General features: G+C 41.1%; 1 protein-coding gene across 1 annotated transcript in view; it reads left to right on the forward strand.

Moving 5' to 3' along the window:
* camkmt (calmodulin-lysine N-methyltransferase) overlaps positions 1 to 19,452 on the forward strand; it is a 368,560-nt gene that overhangs the window by 268,348 nt on the left and 80,760 nt on the right. Inside the window, exons 4-6 of the mRNA XM_063055669.1 lie at positions 1,524 to 1,584; positions 5,300 to 5,354; positions 9,131 to 9,194. Of these exons, the coding sequence (XP_062911739.1) occupies positions 1,524 to 1,584; positions 5,300 to 5,354; positions 9,131 to 9,194 (180 nt within the window). The remainder of the gene's footprint in view (positions 1 to 1,523; positions 1,585 to 5,299; positions 5,355 to 9,130; positions 9,195 to 19,452) is intronic.

The following is a 19,452-nucleotide window of genomic DNA, read 5'->3' on the forward strand; positions in this document are numbered from 1 at the left end:
AAGAATGAGGGGGATGTCATTAAATCCACTGACTATTGAAAGACCCAGATAGAGTGGACATGGAGAGAATGTTTCAAATTATGTAAACTCTAGAACCATAAGGCACAGCCTCAGAAAAGGACGTCCCTGTAGAAAAGAGATGAGGAGAAATTTCTTTAGAAGGCAGAAGAATGGGATTGAGGAGGTAATAAACCAGCCACAGTGGAATGGTGGAGAAGACTTGACCCAAATCACCTAAAACTGTTCCTAAATCTCAAAATTTTATGGCCCCTATTCTGACTAGAAACTATATAGAAAGTCCTCCTTCATCAGTGGCTCCCCAACAGCAGAGCTGGAATGCATTCACTAGAACGACTGCAGCAGGTGAAGTGTAGTTATCCACCACCTTCTCAAAGATAGCTAAGGATGGTTGCAGTATGCTGTGTAGAATTGTGTGGGTGAAGATGCTATCTTGTTAAACAGTTACTTTGCAGATTTTTATTTCTGACTGGGCAGGTGATTTTGATGCTTTGTCACACCTGGATAGGGAGGTGGCGGGGGGGTGCTGCTGTGGTTTTTTTAGAGCTGATTTGTACCTTTAATTAGAATAGGTGTGGAAAATTCAAACTTGATAAAATGAGCTCAGGTCCTATAAAAGAATGTATTTTTAATATAAATTGCAAAATCAAGGATATAAGCACTTCTAATGATACGCTATTTGTAGCATTTCATTTAAATTTGTTCACTGACTTCCTGTAGAAGAGTATTTGTGACCTTTATTATTTGAAATGTATCTAATTCCACAACGTCAAGATCTTGTTGTTTTAATTTTAGCTTGATTCAAGATGCCAGCGGTAGATAATGAACCATTTACATACTTAATAAACAAATCATAGCATTCAATTATTTCATGTTTTTGCTGTTTTCCACATCAAAGCTTTAAAATTATTTATTTCTTCTGAAGGAATAGCACAGGAAGCCTTTCACCCCCCTCCCCCAGCTGCTCAAAATAGACAACTGACAAGGCCTGATAAGCTGGTTTATTGTTGATTATTCATCTATTTATTAATTAATTTATTTATTTTCTTTTGCGCTCATTGGTTCATTTTGTTGGCTGGATACGACTGATCTGCTATTTTTTTTTGAACCTTTAATTCTACATTTGGTAAAGCAACAATAAAATTGCACCTGTAAGATGACGTTTTCTTTTGTCACTAGTGCTCTGGCAGCTTTATTGCACAATTGTGTTTTTAATAAGGCACCTGCCTGAACCAATAATTTGTGACTTTCGAGCCTAAGCTTTCTTTCTTTTATCCCAGCTACAGTTGCAATTTATGTAATTAATATTGGTGCTGTTTCCCACATATAAATCTGAAGACTTTGAACTATTTTGCCAATTTAATCAATGGGCTGGATTAGCAACAAGCTATGGGAAATGCAGATTAGAAGCCACAGTGTTGTGCATTAAGATGTTTTTCCCTCGATAGTGATTTCATGCTCTTGTTGTCCATTAGCTAACAACAGTTGCTCTCATTTTGTTCCAGGCATCTGGCCTTCAGAAGAGGTGTTGGCTTATTACTGCATTAAACACAGTGACATATTTAGGTACGTAGAGAATTTGTCTGCTTATATACCAATTCGATAGTTCTTCATTTACTTTGTGCTAACTTATCTCCATTGTTCAAGGTGAGCTCCAGCTGGTTTACTTAGGTACAAAATCATAATTGTACTTACCCCTTGGTTAGTAAAATATGCCAAAGACATGCTGTGCATGCATACACAGTACATACAACAACCCAACAGGAATTCTGCAGATGCTGGAAATTCAAGCAACACCCATAAAAATTGCTGGTGAACGCAGCAGGCCAGGCAGCATCTCTAAGAAGAGGTGCAGTCGATGTTTCAGGCCGAGACCCTTCGTCAGGACTTGGTGAAAATAAAGCGGTGGGGGCCAGGGAACTTAAAATCATCGAAAAGTTTAAGAGCGTGAGAAGTGTCACGAACATAGGTCGGAAGGGATTGAACAAGGGGGGATAAAACCGTGTCGAGGTATGGTGAAAATAAAGCGGTAGTCCTGACGAAGGGTCTCGGCCTGAAACGTCGACTGCACCTCTTCCTAGAGATGCTGCCTGGCCTGCTGCGTTCACCAGCAACTTTTATGTGTGTTACATACAGTAACCCACCCATTTGTACACAGTACATACAGCAACCCACCCATTCGTACACAGTACATACAGCGACCCACCCATTCGTACACAATACATACAGCGACCCACCCATTCGTACACAGTACATACAGCAACTCACGCATGCATACAGAACAATGCTCACAAATGCGCAAACACACACACACAAACACAGTAAAGCACGCATAGTATCACACAAGCACATGCAGTAATGCAAACACACAAATACACAGAGCAACTTGCATGCACAGAGCAACACACACACACACACACACCCTCCCCCCCAGAGTAATGGACATATAGCACTACACTAGCGCACACACACACACACACACACACACACACACACAGATGAATGTACACAAACATATACATACAGTGCAACACACACACCCGAAATACACGTAGCAATATGACACACTCATGCCCATAGCAATGTGCACACGCACATACAGGGCAGTGCATATATGCACACCAAAGCACATTCTGTGTGCATGCATGAACAGGCACACACAGCAACACTCTCTCACTCTCTCCTCCCTCTCCCTTTTCCCCCTCTCCCCCTCCCCTACCCCCTCCCCCTCTTCCCCCTCTCCCCTTCACCCCCTCTTCCCCCTCTCCCCTTCACCCCCTCATCCCCTCACCCTCTCCCCCTCTCCCTCCCAAAACACTCTCATGAGCACAGTGAAAAGAGATGTGATGCCATCGAACAAACTTTCTGTAAAGTGTTGGCACTTACTTTGTTTTAATGTGTAATATTTTAAGGAACAGTTTAGTTAGATATATGCAGGATAACTTAGTTTTACTTTATAGTTGTGGAAATGATGTTTGTGTGTGATGAGGTAGTGTTATGCATGCCGTGCTAGATATGAAGCAGAGAAAGTGTGCGGGCCCTCATTTTTAAATGCTGCTCTTTTCTGGAGTGTGACTTGACAGCTAAATATTCACACATTAGACATTTTCTCTCTTTCACAATTGAACCAATTTCAATTAAAATGTAGCATTTTAAGCAATCGGGGAATATTAGAAGTTGTCTGGCCCTTGTTAAATAAGGTAATCCTTTTTCAGCTTTTGTCATTAGAAGACAGTGCTTTTTAAGATAAAATAGACAAATCACAGTGTGCACAATCACAGGCACTTACTGCTACTTCAGGCCTGAGAATCTACCGATATTGTCTGTTAAAATCCTTGCAATATCTTTTTAATGAATTAATCTCTTCATATTTTATTTTGATAAAGTCTTTAAAGATTTGCGCCTGTTCATTTGTTTTACTTTAACTTTACTTCTCTCTGTTATTACTTCCAGTTCAACAGGATGGCTATTTGACAAAGGCTCCTAAATTGGTAGATTGGTGTATTGTTGTCTCATGTACTGAGGTACAGTGATAAACATGTCTTGTTTACTGTTCATTCAGGTCAATTCATTACAGCAGTGCATTGAGGTAGTACAAAGTAAAACATAAGCGTGCAGAATGAAGTGTTAGAATACAGAGAAAGTGCGAGGTGTAACAGAGCAGTGAGATGCAAGGTCACTGCAAGATAGATTGTGAGGTCAAGAGTCCATGATATTGCATTAGGCAGCCATTAAGTCGTTTTATAACAGTGGGATATAAGCTGTCCTCGAGCCTGGTGGTACACACATTCAGGCATTCGTATCTTCTGCCCAATGGGAGAGGGGAGAAGCGAGAATGTCCGGGTGGGTGGGGTCATGGATTATGTTGGCTGCTTTACTGAGGCAGCAAGAAGTGTAGGAAGGGTTTGTACAGGAGAGGCTCGTTTCTGTTGCATGTTGAGCAGTATCCACAATTCTCTGCAGTTACTATAGTGCTGAGCAGTTGACATACCAAGCCAAAACATCTGGATAGGTTTTTTTTTTGTGGTGCATGTATTTAAAATTGGTGAGGGTCAAAGGAGCCATGTCAGATTGGGATATATCTCTCATGCTGTAGACCTCATCTGGGAAGGTTCCCAATTTTACCCCACTAATGTGGTCAGTTAACTGATTTCAGTGGGTTTTTGCTGTTCCCAGTTGAGGGGAATAAAAACATTTTACAGTTCTGTTTGGTCTTGGCTGGAGGATGCTTGTGGATGACATTTGATGTGTACGGAGTCAAGATCAGGATCTGGTACATTGACTTGTGTATTGGGAAAGCTTGCCAGCACTCAGAGGCAAGGATCATGTACAAAGGCTGAGAACTCTGATGAAGTACAAAAAGTGTAAATACACATGGTGGGCCTAAAGTTGGGAATAAAGGAAGCGCTTTACAACTTTTTATGTATATGTTTTCCTTTTAAAATACTGCAACTATTTAAATATCTACATTGATTTCTACACTATTATCTAATGAAATTATCCAAGAAATAAATTGGGATTGTTTAACAAGTCCAAAATAAAATAGCAACAGTCATTTACTTCAAATCTGCAAAGATTTAGTGATAGAAGCTAAGCACTTCAATTCACACATCCTATCTTGCACAACTGGGATAAGTAACTCCTTTCAATTAGCTTTCCAAGATGATGATGACACAAGATAGGAATAAAAGCATTTATCAAATTAACACAAATAAAAAGAACACTTCTCTTGATTATTTTCTACCAACTTCTTAAGGAATTCAAAGTACAGAGATTCTGTGCTCTTTGCTGAACCGCTGAGTCTATATGCCTTAGATTTCTTCAATTATAGTAGTTACTTACTGAGTTGAACAAGTATTTGGCTGAAGGAAACATTCAGACTCCTTCTGCCTCTCTTTTGTTTGACGTTTCCTCACTGATTGACTGCACCATCACAGGGGGCACAATCAGGACACAGAGCCTCTCGGGGGGGAAAGAAAGGAACCTTTTCAGATTTGCAGCTCAGCAGCACCAGTGTTGCAGTGAACACTAATGAGAACCCCTGCTGCTTAACGTGCTACACAATTATTTTTTATATAATTATTTTTAAAAAGCAAGCTACATGTGGTGGCCCAGTGAAGCAGCAAGAGTTCTGCCTTTCATATCTTTGTAACTTCCTGCTTGTTGATGTGTCTCCGCAGAGGTTGAATTGTGCTGTAATATATATCCTTCCAAAACCATGTTACCTAATTTGCAACTGGCGCTCTAATTTCCTTTTATTTAAATGTTATTTATTCTGCAGAGGCCTTGCAGTTTGTGAACTGGGAGGTGGAATGACATGCTTGGCTGGTCTCATGGTAGGTATGATCTGTTCTCTTCTTTGCTCCTCCTGCCCAACCCCCACCCTTCCATTCAGAAGTGAATAAAGAAAGGAGTGGAAAAATGTGTTCTGAGGCCTCTGACTGCCAGTCGTAGAGACTGTTACCTGATTCAGTTGAGTTCAAGCTGTAACATCTTGCGAGACCTTCTAGATTGACTTGCTTTCGTATCATATTGATTTTGATTGTTGCTTTAGACGAGCAGAGGCATTTCGTCGGGGTGTACTCAATATCCCTTGTTGTGACATTGCAAGCCCCAAGAAGAACTACTTTCATTGCCACAGTCAAAGCATTTCAGTTGACAATCTATTTTCCCAAATACATGAAAAGCATCAGCAAGGAAAAAAAGACTCACAGTTGGAGCAGTATGATAGAGTTGTTATTGGTCTACCAACAAATATGATACTGACTCCACTTATTAGGTGCAGAATAACCATTCAGGAGATTTATGCTCTGAGTTATTTATTGAGCTGATATTAATGTCCATTGCCATGCAGTAGAAAACTTTTTAAAAAATTTCTATTCAACGATAAGGAATATTATCACCTTGACAGATGATGAACCTGTCATACTTCTGTAAAGTGTGTGCAGATAACCCAAAAACATGGGAGTATGTCAATCATTTGTTCCATTGCACTTTCACTTGCTCACAATCACTCTCCCATGCTTTCCCTCTCTTCCTTACTCCGTCGCGTGCTCCTGTACTCTCTCTGCCTTATAGTTCCCTCACTCTTTCTCAATGACTTCCTGGCTCTGCCTCCTCACTGTTGTTTTTCACACAGTATGGTCACAGAAACATGTCCTTTGGCCCTCTGACCCACCAATTCTGTCCTGATCTTTGGCCCTTTTACAAATTAACCTCATTTTCTCACATCATGACCGTACCTTTCCCGAGGCCTCCGTCGGTCAGGGTCAACCATGGATGTTGCATCGTAGCTGTCTAGATACGCAAGCCTGGGCAGTACAATATGGAGAGCAAGTTGATGCCCATGTAGCAAGCTGCCCCCCCCCCACACATCTGATGAATCAAAAGGAACGTCAATGAACGATACAGTTTGGCATCAGTAGTATCGTAGGAGTTGCCAGTCAGAGTTGAAGTAAATGCAGGACTGCCTTAGGGACTCCAGCTGTGCGTTTTTTTACTCGGGGTTTACTCCCAAAGCCTTCCCCGTGAATGGGTATGGCCAGAAAGCAGCAGAGGTTTGAGATCAGAGTTTTCCTTCTCCTAGATGAGTTGCCAACCATAGCTGACGTGCCCCATTCGCCTGAAGTGACTGGTTTTAAGGCATCAGTAACCCACCTTTGCCCCTTCTCCTGTCAGTAGAGATAGTTCCATTAGGTTTAGTAGGTAAGCTACATGTGAAGGCTAGGAGCTGGACTTGGTTGTTTGAGGCTCTTTGAGGTGCATCTCATTGGGAGCATTTCATAGGTTGCGAGAGCTTGTCCCCGTAACCACCCTGGCTTTAACTGCCATGCCTTGCTTATTTGAACACCTTTCTAAATGTCCCTTAAAGTAGTATCTGAGTCCATAATCTCCTCTGCCAGGGAGATCTACTTATCAATCAGTCTCTCCTCACATGCTCTTTAAAACTCCTTCCTCTCACCTCAGTTTCTTTCGCTCCAGAGGAGCAAACCCAACCTGTCCAGTCTATCCCCATAACTAAAGTCCTTCAATGCAGGTGACATGCTGGTGAATCTCCTCTGCACTCTCTTCAGCACAATTACATCCTTCCTATGTGACAGCCAGAACTACACACAATGCTCCAAGTGCAGTCTAACCACTGACTTTTCACAATACATCACTTTATTCTTGTTGAGGTCAAATTCTATCTACCAACACTCAGCCCAACTTTCTAACTGGTCTATATTCTGCTCCATCAATGTTCCTTGCAATCCTCAACACAAGCAAGTTTCTTGTCATCATTGCATGATCACTCTGGGATATCCTCTCTAAGCACAACAGTTATGTTATCCCTAATCAGTAATGTGAAAACCCCTACTATTTTACATTGTCACATTGGAAAATTCTGTACTCCAACTTCAAGCCACCATTCCTGCCCTTCTCTCAGTGGTTTTTATGTCATTTGCACTAAGATCTGAATTCCAATGCTAATCCACATTCTTAGCTCGTCCTGTGAGCTTCTTTACAGCTGAGCCTGTCAGCCTTCACGTGCTCCCCAACCTGCCACTACCTACTCTGCTCATTGGACTTATTTACTTTTATTTAGCGATACAGCACGAAGTAGGCGCTTCAAACCGCACTGCTCCAGCAACCCCCCAATAATCACGATTTAGCACTCATGTAATCTCAGGACAATTTACTATGACCAATGAAACCATCCGGCACATCTTTAGTTTGTGGGGGGAAGCCAGAGGACCCGGGAAAAACACGCGCATTCCATGGAGAGAACGTACAGAGACTCCTTACAGAGGACACCAGAACTGAACTCCAATCTTATTTATTTTATTGAGATGCAGCGCAGAATAAGCCCTTCTGGCCCTTTGAGCCATCCCACCGGCAACTCCCGATTTAATTCTAGCCTAATCACAGGGCCATCTATAATGACCATTTGACTTCCACTAGCAACGTCGTTGGACTGTGGGAGGAAATCGGAGCCACTGGAGAAAATGCACGCAGACACAGGGAGAATGTACCCCAAGCTGTGATAGTGTTGTGTTAACTGCTACACTACCCTGGCCCCCAATTTTATCTCTGCTTTAGTCATTCACTCTATCTGCTGCGCTGTTGTGATGCTTCCTAACCCCTGTCAGATTAATTCGATCCCTCCTGAGTAGCGTGAGCAAATCTTCCTTGGCCCCCTTTACCTCCCATTTTTATTGAGCAGATTACTTTTGTCCCAGGAGTGATCCCAGTTTTCCAAATACCGTATGCCATCCCCCCCATAGAACTCTTTGGTCTTGCTTTTATCTGCCATGTCTTCTTGTTTTTACCCTCATTAGCTTGTGGCACAGGGAGTAATTCTAAATTTGCATCCCTGAATATCCTGTTTTTAACCTTCCGCCTAACTCCTTGAACTCACTCTGCATCCATCATCCCTCTTTCTAGCTGTGCTGTTGGTACCAATGTGTGCTACACCCTTTGGCTGTTCTCCTTCCCTCTTCATAGTGGTTTTGTGCTGCTTTGCTCCATCCTCCGGCTGAACTGCTCCAGTACTTACTCTCCCACCCATTCTCGTACGTGTGTTTGTTCATTCGTATTTATCCCATCATGTCGTTGAGCTCATGCATTCACTTGCGGGCTCACTCGCATTCACTCCCGATCATACCCTTGCTCACACTTTCACTTATCCTCTCACTCTCGTGAATTCACGTGTGCACATACATGCACACACTACCCTTACAAAGCCATACGCCTCCAATACAAAGTTATGTGAAGGACATCAGGCGGACAGACAGAGGCAGGCTGAAAGGCAGAGTGACAGCCTAGTATGATGGCTGTACTAGATAAACAGAAGGCTGCAAATGAAAGCCTCTCAGAATACCATCATCCACTGTCACAATCCAATTACTGAACAGAATGATAGCAAGATAGAGGCTCCCGCAAATGGAATGATAAAAGTATTGACTGATTTGATTGAATGATTAAAATAATGCAGACATAAAATGAAAAAAGATTGAAGATTGTTACTAAGAAATAGGTGAAGAAGCATGATACTGAAGGCTTGTCAGTTCTGTCTTCACTTCTGCACAAGACAAGCATATTTGCTCATCGTTCAATGCTATTTTTTTTGCAGGTTGCTATTTCTGCAGATGTCAAAGAAGTTCTATTAACTGATGGGAATGAAAAAGCAATCAAAAGTATCCTTACTCATGCCTCTCATTTGCAAACAAAAGTTTTTCATGGTTTTAAAAATACAGTTTGGAAATTACTAGAATTGTACTGCATTGCTTTTCAACTGAATAGGATCAGCAATATAAGACTTGATGTATTTCCAGAGTTCATGAAGTGAAAAAGCAACACTACAAATACAGGAAATTTCTTGCAAATGACATTTGTCATATCAAAAATAGTGACCCAGTTTCCCCCTTCACAATTTATTTTAATCTTCTCTATATCTTACATCAGTTTGCCTTCTTATTCCAGGCATGGTTGTCATTCATCTCCATTAAGCCAGGAATAAATTAGAATTTGTCTTATGTTGAATAAGCTGAGTCACAAATGCTTTTGATGGTAGGGTGAAGAAGCACATTGAAACTTGAAATTAGGATTCTTCAGTAATCTCTAAATGCTGAAGATATATGTAATTCACTGTGCTGTTTTGTTTAATTCCCCAGCCCTTTATCACTGTCTATGATTTATAATACCATGGCTCCCATTTGTTTGCCTTCTTCCCATTACATGGCAAGTCTTCCATGGGATTTTTTCCTTTTAGTCCCTCATGCTACATCTCTCTTGGAAGCCTTATCTTTTCAGTCACAGTGAATATACGAGGAGCATTTGATTGCTCTGGACCTGTACTTACTGGAATTTAGAAGAAATCTTATTGAAACCTATTGAATATTGAAAGACCCGAGATAGAATGGAATTGAAGAGAATGTTTTCAATAGTGGGTGAGTCTAGGGCGAGAGGGCACACCCTCAGAATAGAGGGATGTCTATTTAGAACTGAGATAAGGAGGAATTTATTTAGCCAGAAATGCTGAATCTGTTGAATTCATTGTCATGGACGGCTGTGGAGACCAAGTCATTGGGTGTATTGAAGCAGAGGTTGATAGGTTCTTATTCAGTAAGGACATAAAAGATTGCAGGGAGATAGCAGGAGAATGGGGTTGGGAGGAATAATAAAGCAACCATGATGGAATGGCGAAATAGACAGAATGGCATAATTCTGCTCCAATGCCTTATGGTTTTTTGCTTCCACTTATCAGCCCCCAGTTCCCTTCCAATTGCCCAGTACTCATGTCCAGCATCCACTTACTTTCTGTAGAGCTGCTCTGGGGCAAATTATAGAAACTTGTATGTTACTTTAATACAAGTTTCTATAATGAAAATGAATTCTCCATTTAACAATAGGGATATTGTGATCACAGGGCACTGCAAGACATTGAGTGAGCATCACCCAATTAGATAAAGGCATAGCTGAGCATTTCCAGACCCAAAATTTGGATGTCAAATTGGTGCTTCACATTCCTGCAGCCTTGTACACATCCACTATGATCAAATTTGGAGCTGTATCCTTACATGTGAAAGAAATTGACCAAATAAATGGACATTTAGTGTAAGTTGATGGATGTTTGGGAGCAGTGTAAAACAGGAAAAAATATTAACAATAAGCCTGAATAAAGGTTTCTATTTTTAATTGTTTGGATTTTAAAATTCAAATTGACTTACTTTTTCACTATTTGGGTGGGAAAGTGGTCAAAGGAAGAGCTAATCAAGTTGGCAAAAGACAAGATCCCTTGTTGTGCAGAAGTTATAGAATTTTTAGGTTTTTTAACATTTAGAGATACAGCATGATAATGAGCCCTTCCATGAATGACCCAATTACACCCTTGTGACCAAGTTAACCTACCAGTATGTGGACTGTGGGAGGAAATTAGAGGACCCAGAGGAAACCCATGCAATCACAGGGAGAATGTACAAAATCCTTACAACCAGCAGCAGGTGAACCCAGGTCACTGGCTCTGTGATAGCATTACGCTAACCGCTGTGTTCGCCAGTGCGCCCCTATTCCTTTGCTGAATTTGGAATTTTGACTGCATTTTAATGCATTTCTAGTTCTAATGGGAGAAAAGGAATGTCTTTGTAGGTATAACTTTTTCACAATAGTTTGATAAGAATTGTTTGTGAGTGTTGGGGGTAGAAGTGAGTACAGCTGCTTTTTCTAGGGAGAAGGTGCTTGGGACATTGGAAGTTCTGAAGGCAGATAAGTCACCTGGATCAGATGGACTACACCCCAGGACTCTGAAAGAGGTAGCTGAAGAGATTGAAGGCACTAGTAATGGTCTTTCAAGAATCACTAGATTCTGGCATGGTTCAGCAGGAATGAAAAATTGCAAATGCCACTCCACTCTTCAAGAAGGGAGAGAGGCAGAAGAAAGGAAATTATAGACCAGTTAGCCTGTCCTCAGTGGCTGGAAAGAAGTTGGAGTGGATTGTTCAGCATGAGGTTTCAGTGTACTTGGAAGCACATAATAAAAATGGCCAAAGTCAGCAAAGTTTCCTTAAGGGAACATCTTGCCTGCCAAATCTGTTGGAATTCTTTGAAGGAATTATACTGGATTTTCAGAAGGCCTTTGACAAGGTGTCGCACATGGGGCTGCTAAGCAAGAAAGAGCCCATGGTGTTACAGAATAGATATTTGTATGGATACAGCATTGGCTGATTGGCAGGAAGCAAAGAGTGGGAAAAAGGGAGCCTTTTCTGATTGGCTGCCTGCGACGAGTGGTGCTGTACTGGGGTCGGTGCTGGAACCACTTCTTTCTGTGTTGTGTGTCAATGATTTGGATGAAGGAATTGATGGCTTTGTTTCCAAGTTTGCATCCGATACAAAGATAGGTGGAGGGGCAGATAGTGTTGAGGAAGCAGGGAGGCTGCAGAAGGACTTGGACAGATTGGGAGAATGGGCAAAGAAGTGGCAGATGGAATATAGTGTAAGGAAGTGTATGGTCATGCACTTTGGTAGAAGGAATAAAAGTATAATCTGTTTTCTAACCAGGGAGAAATTTCAAAAATCTGAGCTGCAAAGGGACTTGCAAGTCTTTGTACAGGATTCCCTAAAGATTAACTTGCAGGTTGAGTTTGTGGTTAGGAAGGCAAATGCAATGTTAGCATTCATTTTGAGTGGACTAGAATATAAAAATAAAGATGTAATGCTAGGCTTTATAAGGCACTGGTCCTTCATTTTGGAGTATTGCCAGCAGTTTTGTGCTCCTTATCCAAGAAAAGATGTGCTATTGTTGGAGAGGTTTCAAAGAAGGTTCACGAAAATGATTTTGGAAATGAAAGATGTCATCTGAGGAGTGTTTGATGGGTTTGAGCCTGAACTCACTGGAATTTAGAAGAATGAGAAAGGATCTCAACACCATTCTCCTGCCTTCTGCCCATTACATTTCACGCCCTGAATGATCATGAATCTACCAGGCACTGTCTTAACTACACCCAATGACCAAAGCTGAGGTTGTGCTGTTTGATTCTAGACTCCATTTTCAAATGTCGAAAGGCCTCGATAGAATGGATGTAGAGAGGATGTTTCTTATTGTGGATCCTATGCCTAGGATCAGACAGCACAACCTCAGAATAGAGGGGTGTCCATTTAGAACAGAGATGAGGAGGAATTTCTTTAGCCAGAGGGTGGTGAATTTGTGGAATGTATTGCCACAGGCAGCTTTGGAGGCCAGGTCATTAGGTGTATGTAAGACAGTGGTTGACAGATTCCTGACGAGTCAGAGCATGAAAAATTACGGGGAGAAGGCAGGAGAACGGGGTTGAAAGGGAAGTGGATCAGCAAAGATCAAATAGTGGAGCAGACTCAATGGGCCAAATGGGCTAATTCTGCTCCAATGTTTTATGGTCTATGGTCTTATGTTTCCAGGTGTCTAAACTCTTCATTAAATGCACTAACTCTCACTGGGACATTGCAGTTTCTCCTGTAAATGTGGACTATGAAGATGCTAGAGATGATAGATGATTCAGTTCCAGAGGAGGTTCACAATCCGGGCTTCTTGAATGTGCTATCCATGTTTAATCATCTTTCTTATAGAATGTATTTATTAAGTAACATGCCATGTCAATTCAAATTGTACATAGTACCTTGAGCCCTGAAACAGTCGGTCCAAAGCAGTGGTACGTATGTATTGACAGCCTGCAGGCCATTAGTCATCATTTTCTTATTTTTCCTTTCCCCACCAGTTCATACACTTAAGAAAGTTACCATTCATTCACTTAGTATGCATGCCAGCATTATAATCCACCGTATCTGTAAGAGTCACAATGTAACTGAATGTGCAGTTGTTGAAATTCTCAAATGTATTTAGCAAAGGCAACCAGAGACTGCAAAGCTTCTTTAGTGTAATTAGGCAATCATGTTTTGATAAAAGGGAAAGAAGGGAGAAAATTGGAGTAAATTAGAAATAAATAATTTTTAAAACAATTTTAAGAGTTTGTAATTTATGTAAAAAGGGAATAGCAAAAACTAAGTGCCACCCCACAGAGGAAAATACAAAAAGATTATATTGTGGAATAACAAAATAAATAAGATATTGATCATTTTTTTCTTTTACCTCTCCTCACTTTGGAAGACATTGAATGTTGCAGGGGAACTGAGCATCCAATGACAGGAATTCAAAATCAGTGATGTCATTGAAGAGAAAGTACAGGAGAAATTAAGGTATACATAACTAAGCCAATTCCCTGAATCTGATATCCTGCATTTCTGGTTTCTAGAACAATTGGCTGTAAAGATATCGGATGCCATTGAGACAATATTCTGAAATGCACACAATTTTGGAATTGTTACAGTAGATTGAAAGGAGCAAATACAAGACTAGTACAGAAAGGAAAGAAAAACACCAAAATCAGTTAACCTGAAATCACTTGTTGCCAAAATGGTAGAATCAATTATGAGGAAAGTGATAACAGAGCATTTTGAAAATTATGATATAATTCGGCAGAATCAACCTGGTTCTATGAAATGAAAGTTGGAACAAATTTTTATAAACAGTTTTATATGACAGTTTTTTATAAAGTTGCAGGATGGAAAGCACAAAGGTAATGTCTGTGATAGAGTGGCACAATGCTGTCAGAGCCATTACAGTATTTATTTCACAATACAGCACAGAGTAGGCCTTTCCAGCCCTTTGAGCCCTGTAGCCCCAACAGCCCCGCAACCCTGATTAACTCTAACCTAATCATGGGACAATTTACACTGACCAATTAACCTACCCAGCATATCGTTGGACTGTAGGAGGAAGCTGGAGCACCCTGGGAAAAGCCGTGCATTCCATGAGAAGGATGTACAGAAATTCCTTATAGAGCGGTGCTTGAATTGGACCCTGAACTCCGGAAATTCCCAAGCTGTAATAGTGTCACGCTAACCAGTATGCTACCAAGGCACCTGTGTAGTTAAGAGATGTCTGAGGGTAATACACGCAGGGTAGATGAGGGGGAATCAAAACATTTAATAGGATATGACACTGATAGTCCTTACATGAAAGGTCTGGGCAGAGAGGTCTTCTTAACTCCTCATGGTGCTCGGACTTGATGGTTTGGGTGAGCTCCTGCTCGCATAAGTTGAAATGTCCAGTGGTGAAGTGTCGCCCATACTGTCTGTCAAGAGAATTCACTTCAGCTACCCTGATGGCAGTCCACATCCTACCTCAGTTAAACAGAAATTCTGCACTCAGTGAAGTATAATCTGTGGTCAACAGCTTTGAAACAGGATAACCAGAGGCCCCTTTCATCATTGCTAGTGACTTAAACTGGGCGAACTTGAAAGAGTGTGTTTCGCCACACTCTCGACCATTGCTATGCAAGCGTCAAAGATGCCTACAGAACCATCACCCATCCACCCTTTGGTAAATCAGATCACCAGGCTATGCTGCTACTCCCTGTATACAAACAGAAACTCAAATGATGAATCCTGTACAGATAGTCATATAGTGCTGGTCTGAGGAAACAGATGAGTTTCTACGTACCATGTTCAAAGACTCAACTGCCAGCCTAAGTGGTGATGTCACTGTCATCATAGATTTGATCGGATAATGTGTTGAGGACTGGATACTAAAGAAGACAATCCAGGTGTTCCCAAATGGGAAAACATGGATGAACTGGAAGATCTAAACTCTTCTGAAGTCTAGGTATGCAGCATTCAAATCAGGTGACTCCAATCTCTACAAGGAATCAAGATATGACCTCTATAAATCTATCAGAGATGATAAAGAATAGTACCAGTCCAAATGAGTCCCAGATCAGCCATCAGCTGTTGCAGGGCTTACATACTGTAACAGGTTGCAAAATGAAGCCAGGCAGCACGCTCTAACTAAAGAAATTCCTCCTTATCTCTGTAATAGGTGAATGTCCTCGTATTCTAGGACTGTGCACTCTGGTCCTAGACTCTCCCAATATAGGAAACATCCTCTCCAAATCCACTCTATCTAGACCTTTCAACATTTGATAGGTCTCAATGAGATCCCTTCCCACTTATTGTTCTAATCTCCAGTGAGTACAGACCCAGAGCCATCAAATGCTCCTCACTACTTAAATTCTTCGTGCCCTGAATCATTCCCGTGAACCTCCTTTGGGCCTTCTCCAGAGCCATTACATCTTATCTTAAATGTGGGGCCCAAAACTGCTCATGATACTCCAAGTGCAGAATGACAAATGCCTTATAAAGCCTCAGCATTACATCCTTTCTCTTAAGTTCTAATCCTCTTGAAATAAATGCTAACATTGCATTTCCTTTGCTTACTACTGACTCAACCTGCGAGTTAATCTTTAGGGAATCCAGCACAAGGACTCCCATGTCCCTTTGCACATCTGATTTTCTCCCCATTTATAGAACATCTAAGCCTACTGAAGTGCATGAACGTATACTTCCCTACAGTATATTCCATCTGCCACTTCTTTGCCCATTCTCCTAAAGTCCTTCCGCAGACACCCTGCTTCCTTAACACTACCTGCCCCTCCATCTATCTTCGTATCATCTGTAAACTTTGCCACAAAGCTATCGGCCATTGCTGTGCAACCATCAAAGCTGCCTGTCCCAATACTAAACCCTGCAGAACAACACTCGTCACCCACAGCCAACCAGAAAAGGCCCCCTTTATTCCCACTATTTGCCTCCTGCCGGTCAGCCAATCTTCTATCCATGTTGGTATCTTTCCTGTAATACCATGGGCTCTTGTAAAGCAGCATCATATGTAGCACCTTGTTAAAGGCCTTCTGAAAATCCAAAATAACATTCACAAACCTTCCTTTGTCTATACTGCCTGTTATTTCCTTAAAGATTTCCAACAGATTTGTCAGGCAATACTTTCCCTTAAGGAAACCATGCTGACTTTGGCCTATTTTATCATGTGCCTGCAAGTACCCCGAAAACTCATCCTTAATAATAGGCACTAACATCTTCACAGCCATTGACGTCAGACTAATTTCCTTTCTTCCACCTCCCTCCCTTCTCAGAGAGTGGAGTGACATTTCCAACTTTCCAGTCCTTCAGAAGCATTCCAGAATCTAGTGATTCTTGAAAGATCAATACAAGAAGCTGCAAGAAGCATCAATCTCAGACGGTATCCCCTGACATGTTCTTGGTTCCTGGGTGGATTAGCTAGCAGGATACTTTCTGACATTTTCAGGCTGTTGTTCCCTCCTGCTTTAAGAAGACCACTATCATCCCAGTATCCAATATAAACAAGATACTGTGTCTTAACCTGTTGCCTAGTGCATCATGATTGCTTCAAGAGGTTGGTCATGGCACACATCAACTCCAGCCTTCTGGACAACCTTGACCCACTGCAATTTGCCTACCACCAAAGCAGGTCTACGGTGTTCGCCATTTCCCTGCCCCTACACTCATCTGGACAGTAAAGACACCTACATCAGACTATTGTTTATTCCAAACAAATTCTGGACCCTGTGAGTCAATGCCTCCTTCTGTAACTGAATCCGTGACATTCGACCAACAGTCTGCAGTCAATAAGGATAGGCTGCAGCACTTATTCTAAGCACTAATGCTCCACAAGGTTGTCTTCAGCCCCCTACTCTACTCATGACTGTGTGACCAGATTGTGCTCTAACTCCATCTACAAGTTTGCAGGTGATAACACTATAGTGGGATGCATCTCAAACAGCGATGAGTCAGAGTACAGGAAAGAGATAAGGAGCTCAGTTAAATGATATCATGACAACAACCTTTCCCTCAATGTCAACAAAATAAAAAACTTCATTGACTTCAGAAAGGAGGTGGTGCACGTGCTTATGTCTACATCAAAGGTGTTGCAGTCGAGAGGATGGAGAGCTTTGTGTTCCTAGGTGATAGCATCATCAAGAAAGCGCACAGAGTTGTGAACAGAGCTCAGCACATCACAGGAACACTGGCTATACTCCTTGTTGCCTCAGTAAAACAGCCAACATAATCAAAGACCTCACCCACCCTGGACATTTTCTCTTCTCCCTTCTCCCATCGGGCCAAATATTCAAAAGCTTGGAAGCACATACTAACAGGCTCATAGACAGCTTATCAAACTCTTGAATGGGCTTCATCTCCATACTAAGGAAGAGATATACAATGGTTTCCACTTATTGGGCCATTGGTTAATTGGGGCAGCCATTTATTTGGGACAACTCTTAAAGAATAAAAACTAAATCAAGAATATAGCCGTAAATTCCTTTGTTTATTTGGACACTTGGCTGCTAAATTCGGGCAGGAGATCGTTTCCAAACAGTTTCTATCCAGCATCAGTCGCGTACACGTGTGTGGCTATTAGACACTTCACTCTGCTTAGAGGAATTATTTTTTAAGTAAGGTCAGTTGTGGGTGTTTGTGTTCAAAAAACAGTGATTTTTGTTACTGGTACTTGGTGAGAAGTAAGCAGTAAGACAATTCAGAACTGCTCTGCTCACGGTGGTTTCTAGCATTCAGGCTTGGAGATGCCAGAAACGGCTGGGAGTGAAAATGAAATGATTTCACAATTTCAACAAGTTAGGAATTACAAAGAATTTGAAGGTATCGACAATCATTTTTTATGTTACAATAAAAATGATGATTTGGAGGATTCAATCATCAAAATCATTGTATATAAGTAGTCCATTATCTCACTAGGAGTTTACAGTTAATCAGAAGAACACAGCAGATAACTTCCCCTGTTGATAACTATTAGGAACTTATATCCAGTTTTATAGTACTGAAGAGGTATTGATAGTGTTCTAATTTGTTCTGTATTTCATTTAAAATCATAAATTGTTACACAGTTAAATGGTAGTTTGTCTTTTTATATTGTTTTAACTATTTCCATGATACTTTGGCTATTTGGGGCATCCGCTTAACTGGGTCAAAACATACTTGGCCTGATGTGTCCCAATTAACCAGAATCCACTGTACTTAGATCAGAATCACTGGAAATTCTGGAAATCTGAGACAAATCAGAAAATGCTGGCGGGATACAGCAGCTCGGGGAAGACCCTTAGGGAGAGAAACAGAATCGACCTTTCAGCTCAAGAACTCTTCTTCAGAACTGGAAAAGTGAGAAAATAAGCCTGTAAATGTGCAGAGAAGGAGATGGGTGGAGAGAACGGATGTCTGTGACAGAGTGGAGACCAAAGTTGTCAAGGTAACAATTACTTTAACAGCTGATGGTTAGAAATAAAAGAGGAAAATAGAAACAAGTTGAAATTGAAAGGAAGAGCCATGTGCTTGGAAAGAAAGAAAAGGGGTAGTGACTTGAAGTTTCCCAGAAACTGGTTACTTGGGATTTCTTTACTTATGTTAATCTTTGGAATACTTTGGTAGAGGTGGATGCTGAATTGTTAAGTAAATTTAAGTTAGAAATCCATTGATTTTGTGCCACTAAGGAAATAAACAAAATGAGGATTAGTCAGAAAAGTGGTCAGTATCAGAATCAAGTTTATTATCACCGGTATGTGTTGTGAAATTTGTTAACTGAACAGCAGCGGTACAATGCAATACATAATAATATAGAAGGGAAAAATTAAACAAGTAAATCAATTACAGTACGTATATATGTATATCGAATAGTTGGAGTAAAAATAGTGCAAAACAGATAATATATAGAAAAGTGAAGGTCATGTTCATGGGTTCAATCTCAATTTAGGAATTAGATGGCAGAGGAGAAGAAGCTGTTCCTGAATCTCTGAGTGTGTACCTTGGATTATGCACAGGACCTGCATAATCTTCCTTGGACAGTGGAGCAGAACTGAGGGCTAATACACTGATCACTGGCTTCTATTTCTGACATACCTGTGGCCAGCAAATCATGTCACGCAGTTGGGATTAAAAGGGAAAGACCATGCAAAGCAGGCACCTAGCAGTCTAGAAATACTTCAACAGGATAAACAGTTGAAAGCTACGCGAAAGGAAAACAAAATTGACAGGAGTAGC

Source organism: Mobula hypostoma, chromosome 8, assembly GCF_963921235.1.
Source record: "Mobula hypostoma chromosome 8, sMobHyp1.1, whole genome shotgun sequence".
Taxonomy (NCBI): Eukaryota; Metazoa; Chordata; class Chondrichthyes; order Myliobatiformes; family Myliobatidae; genus Mobula; species Mobula hypostoma.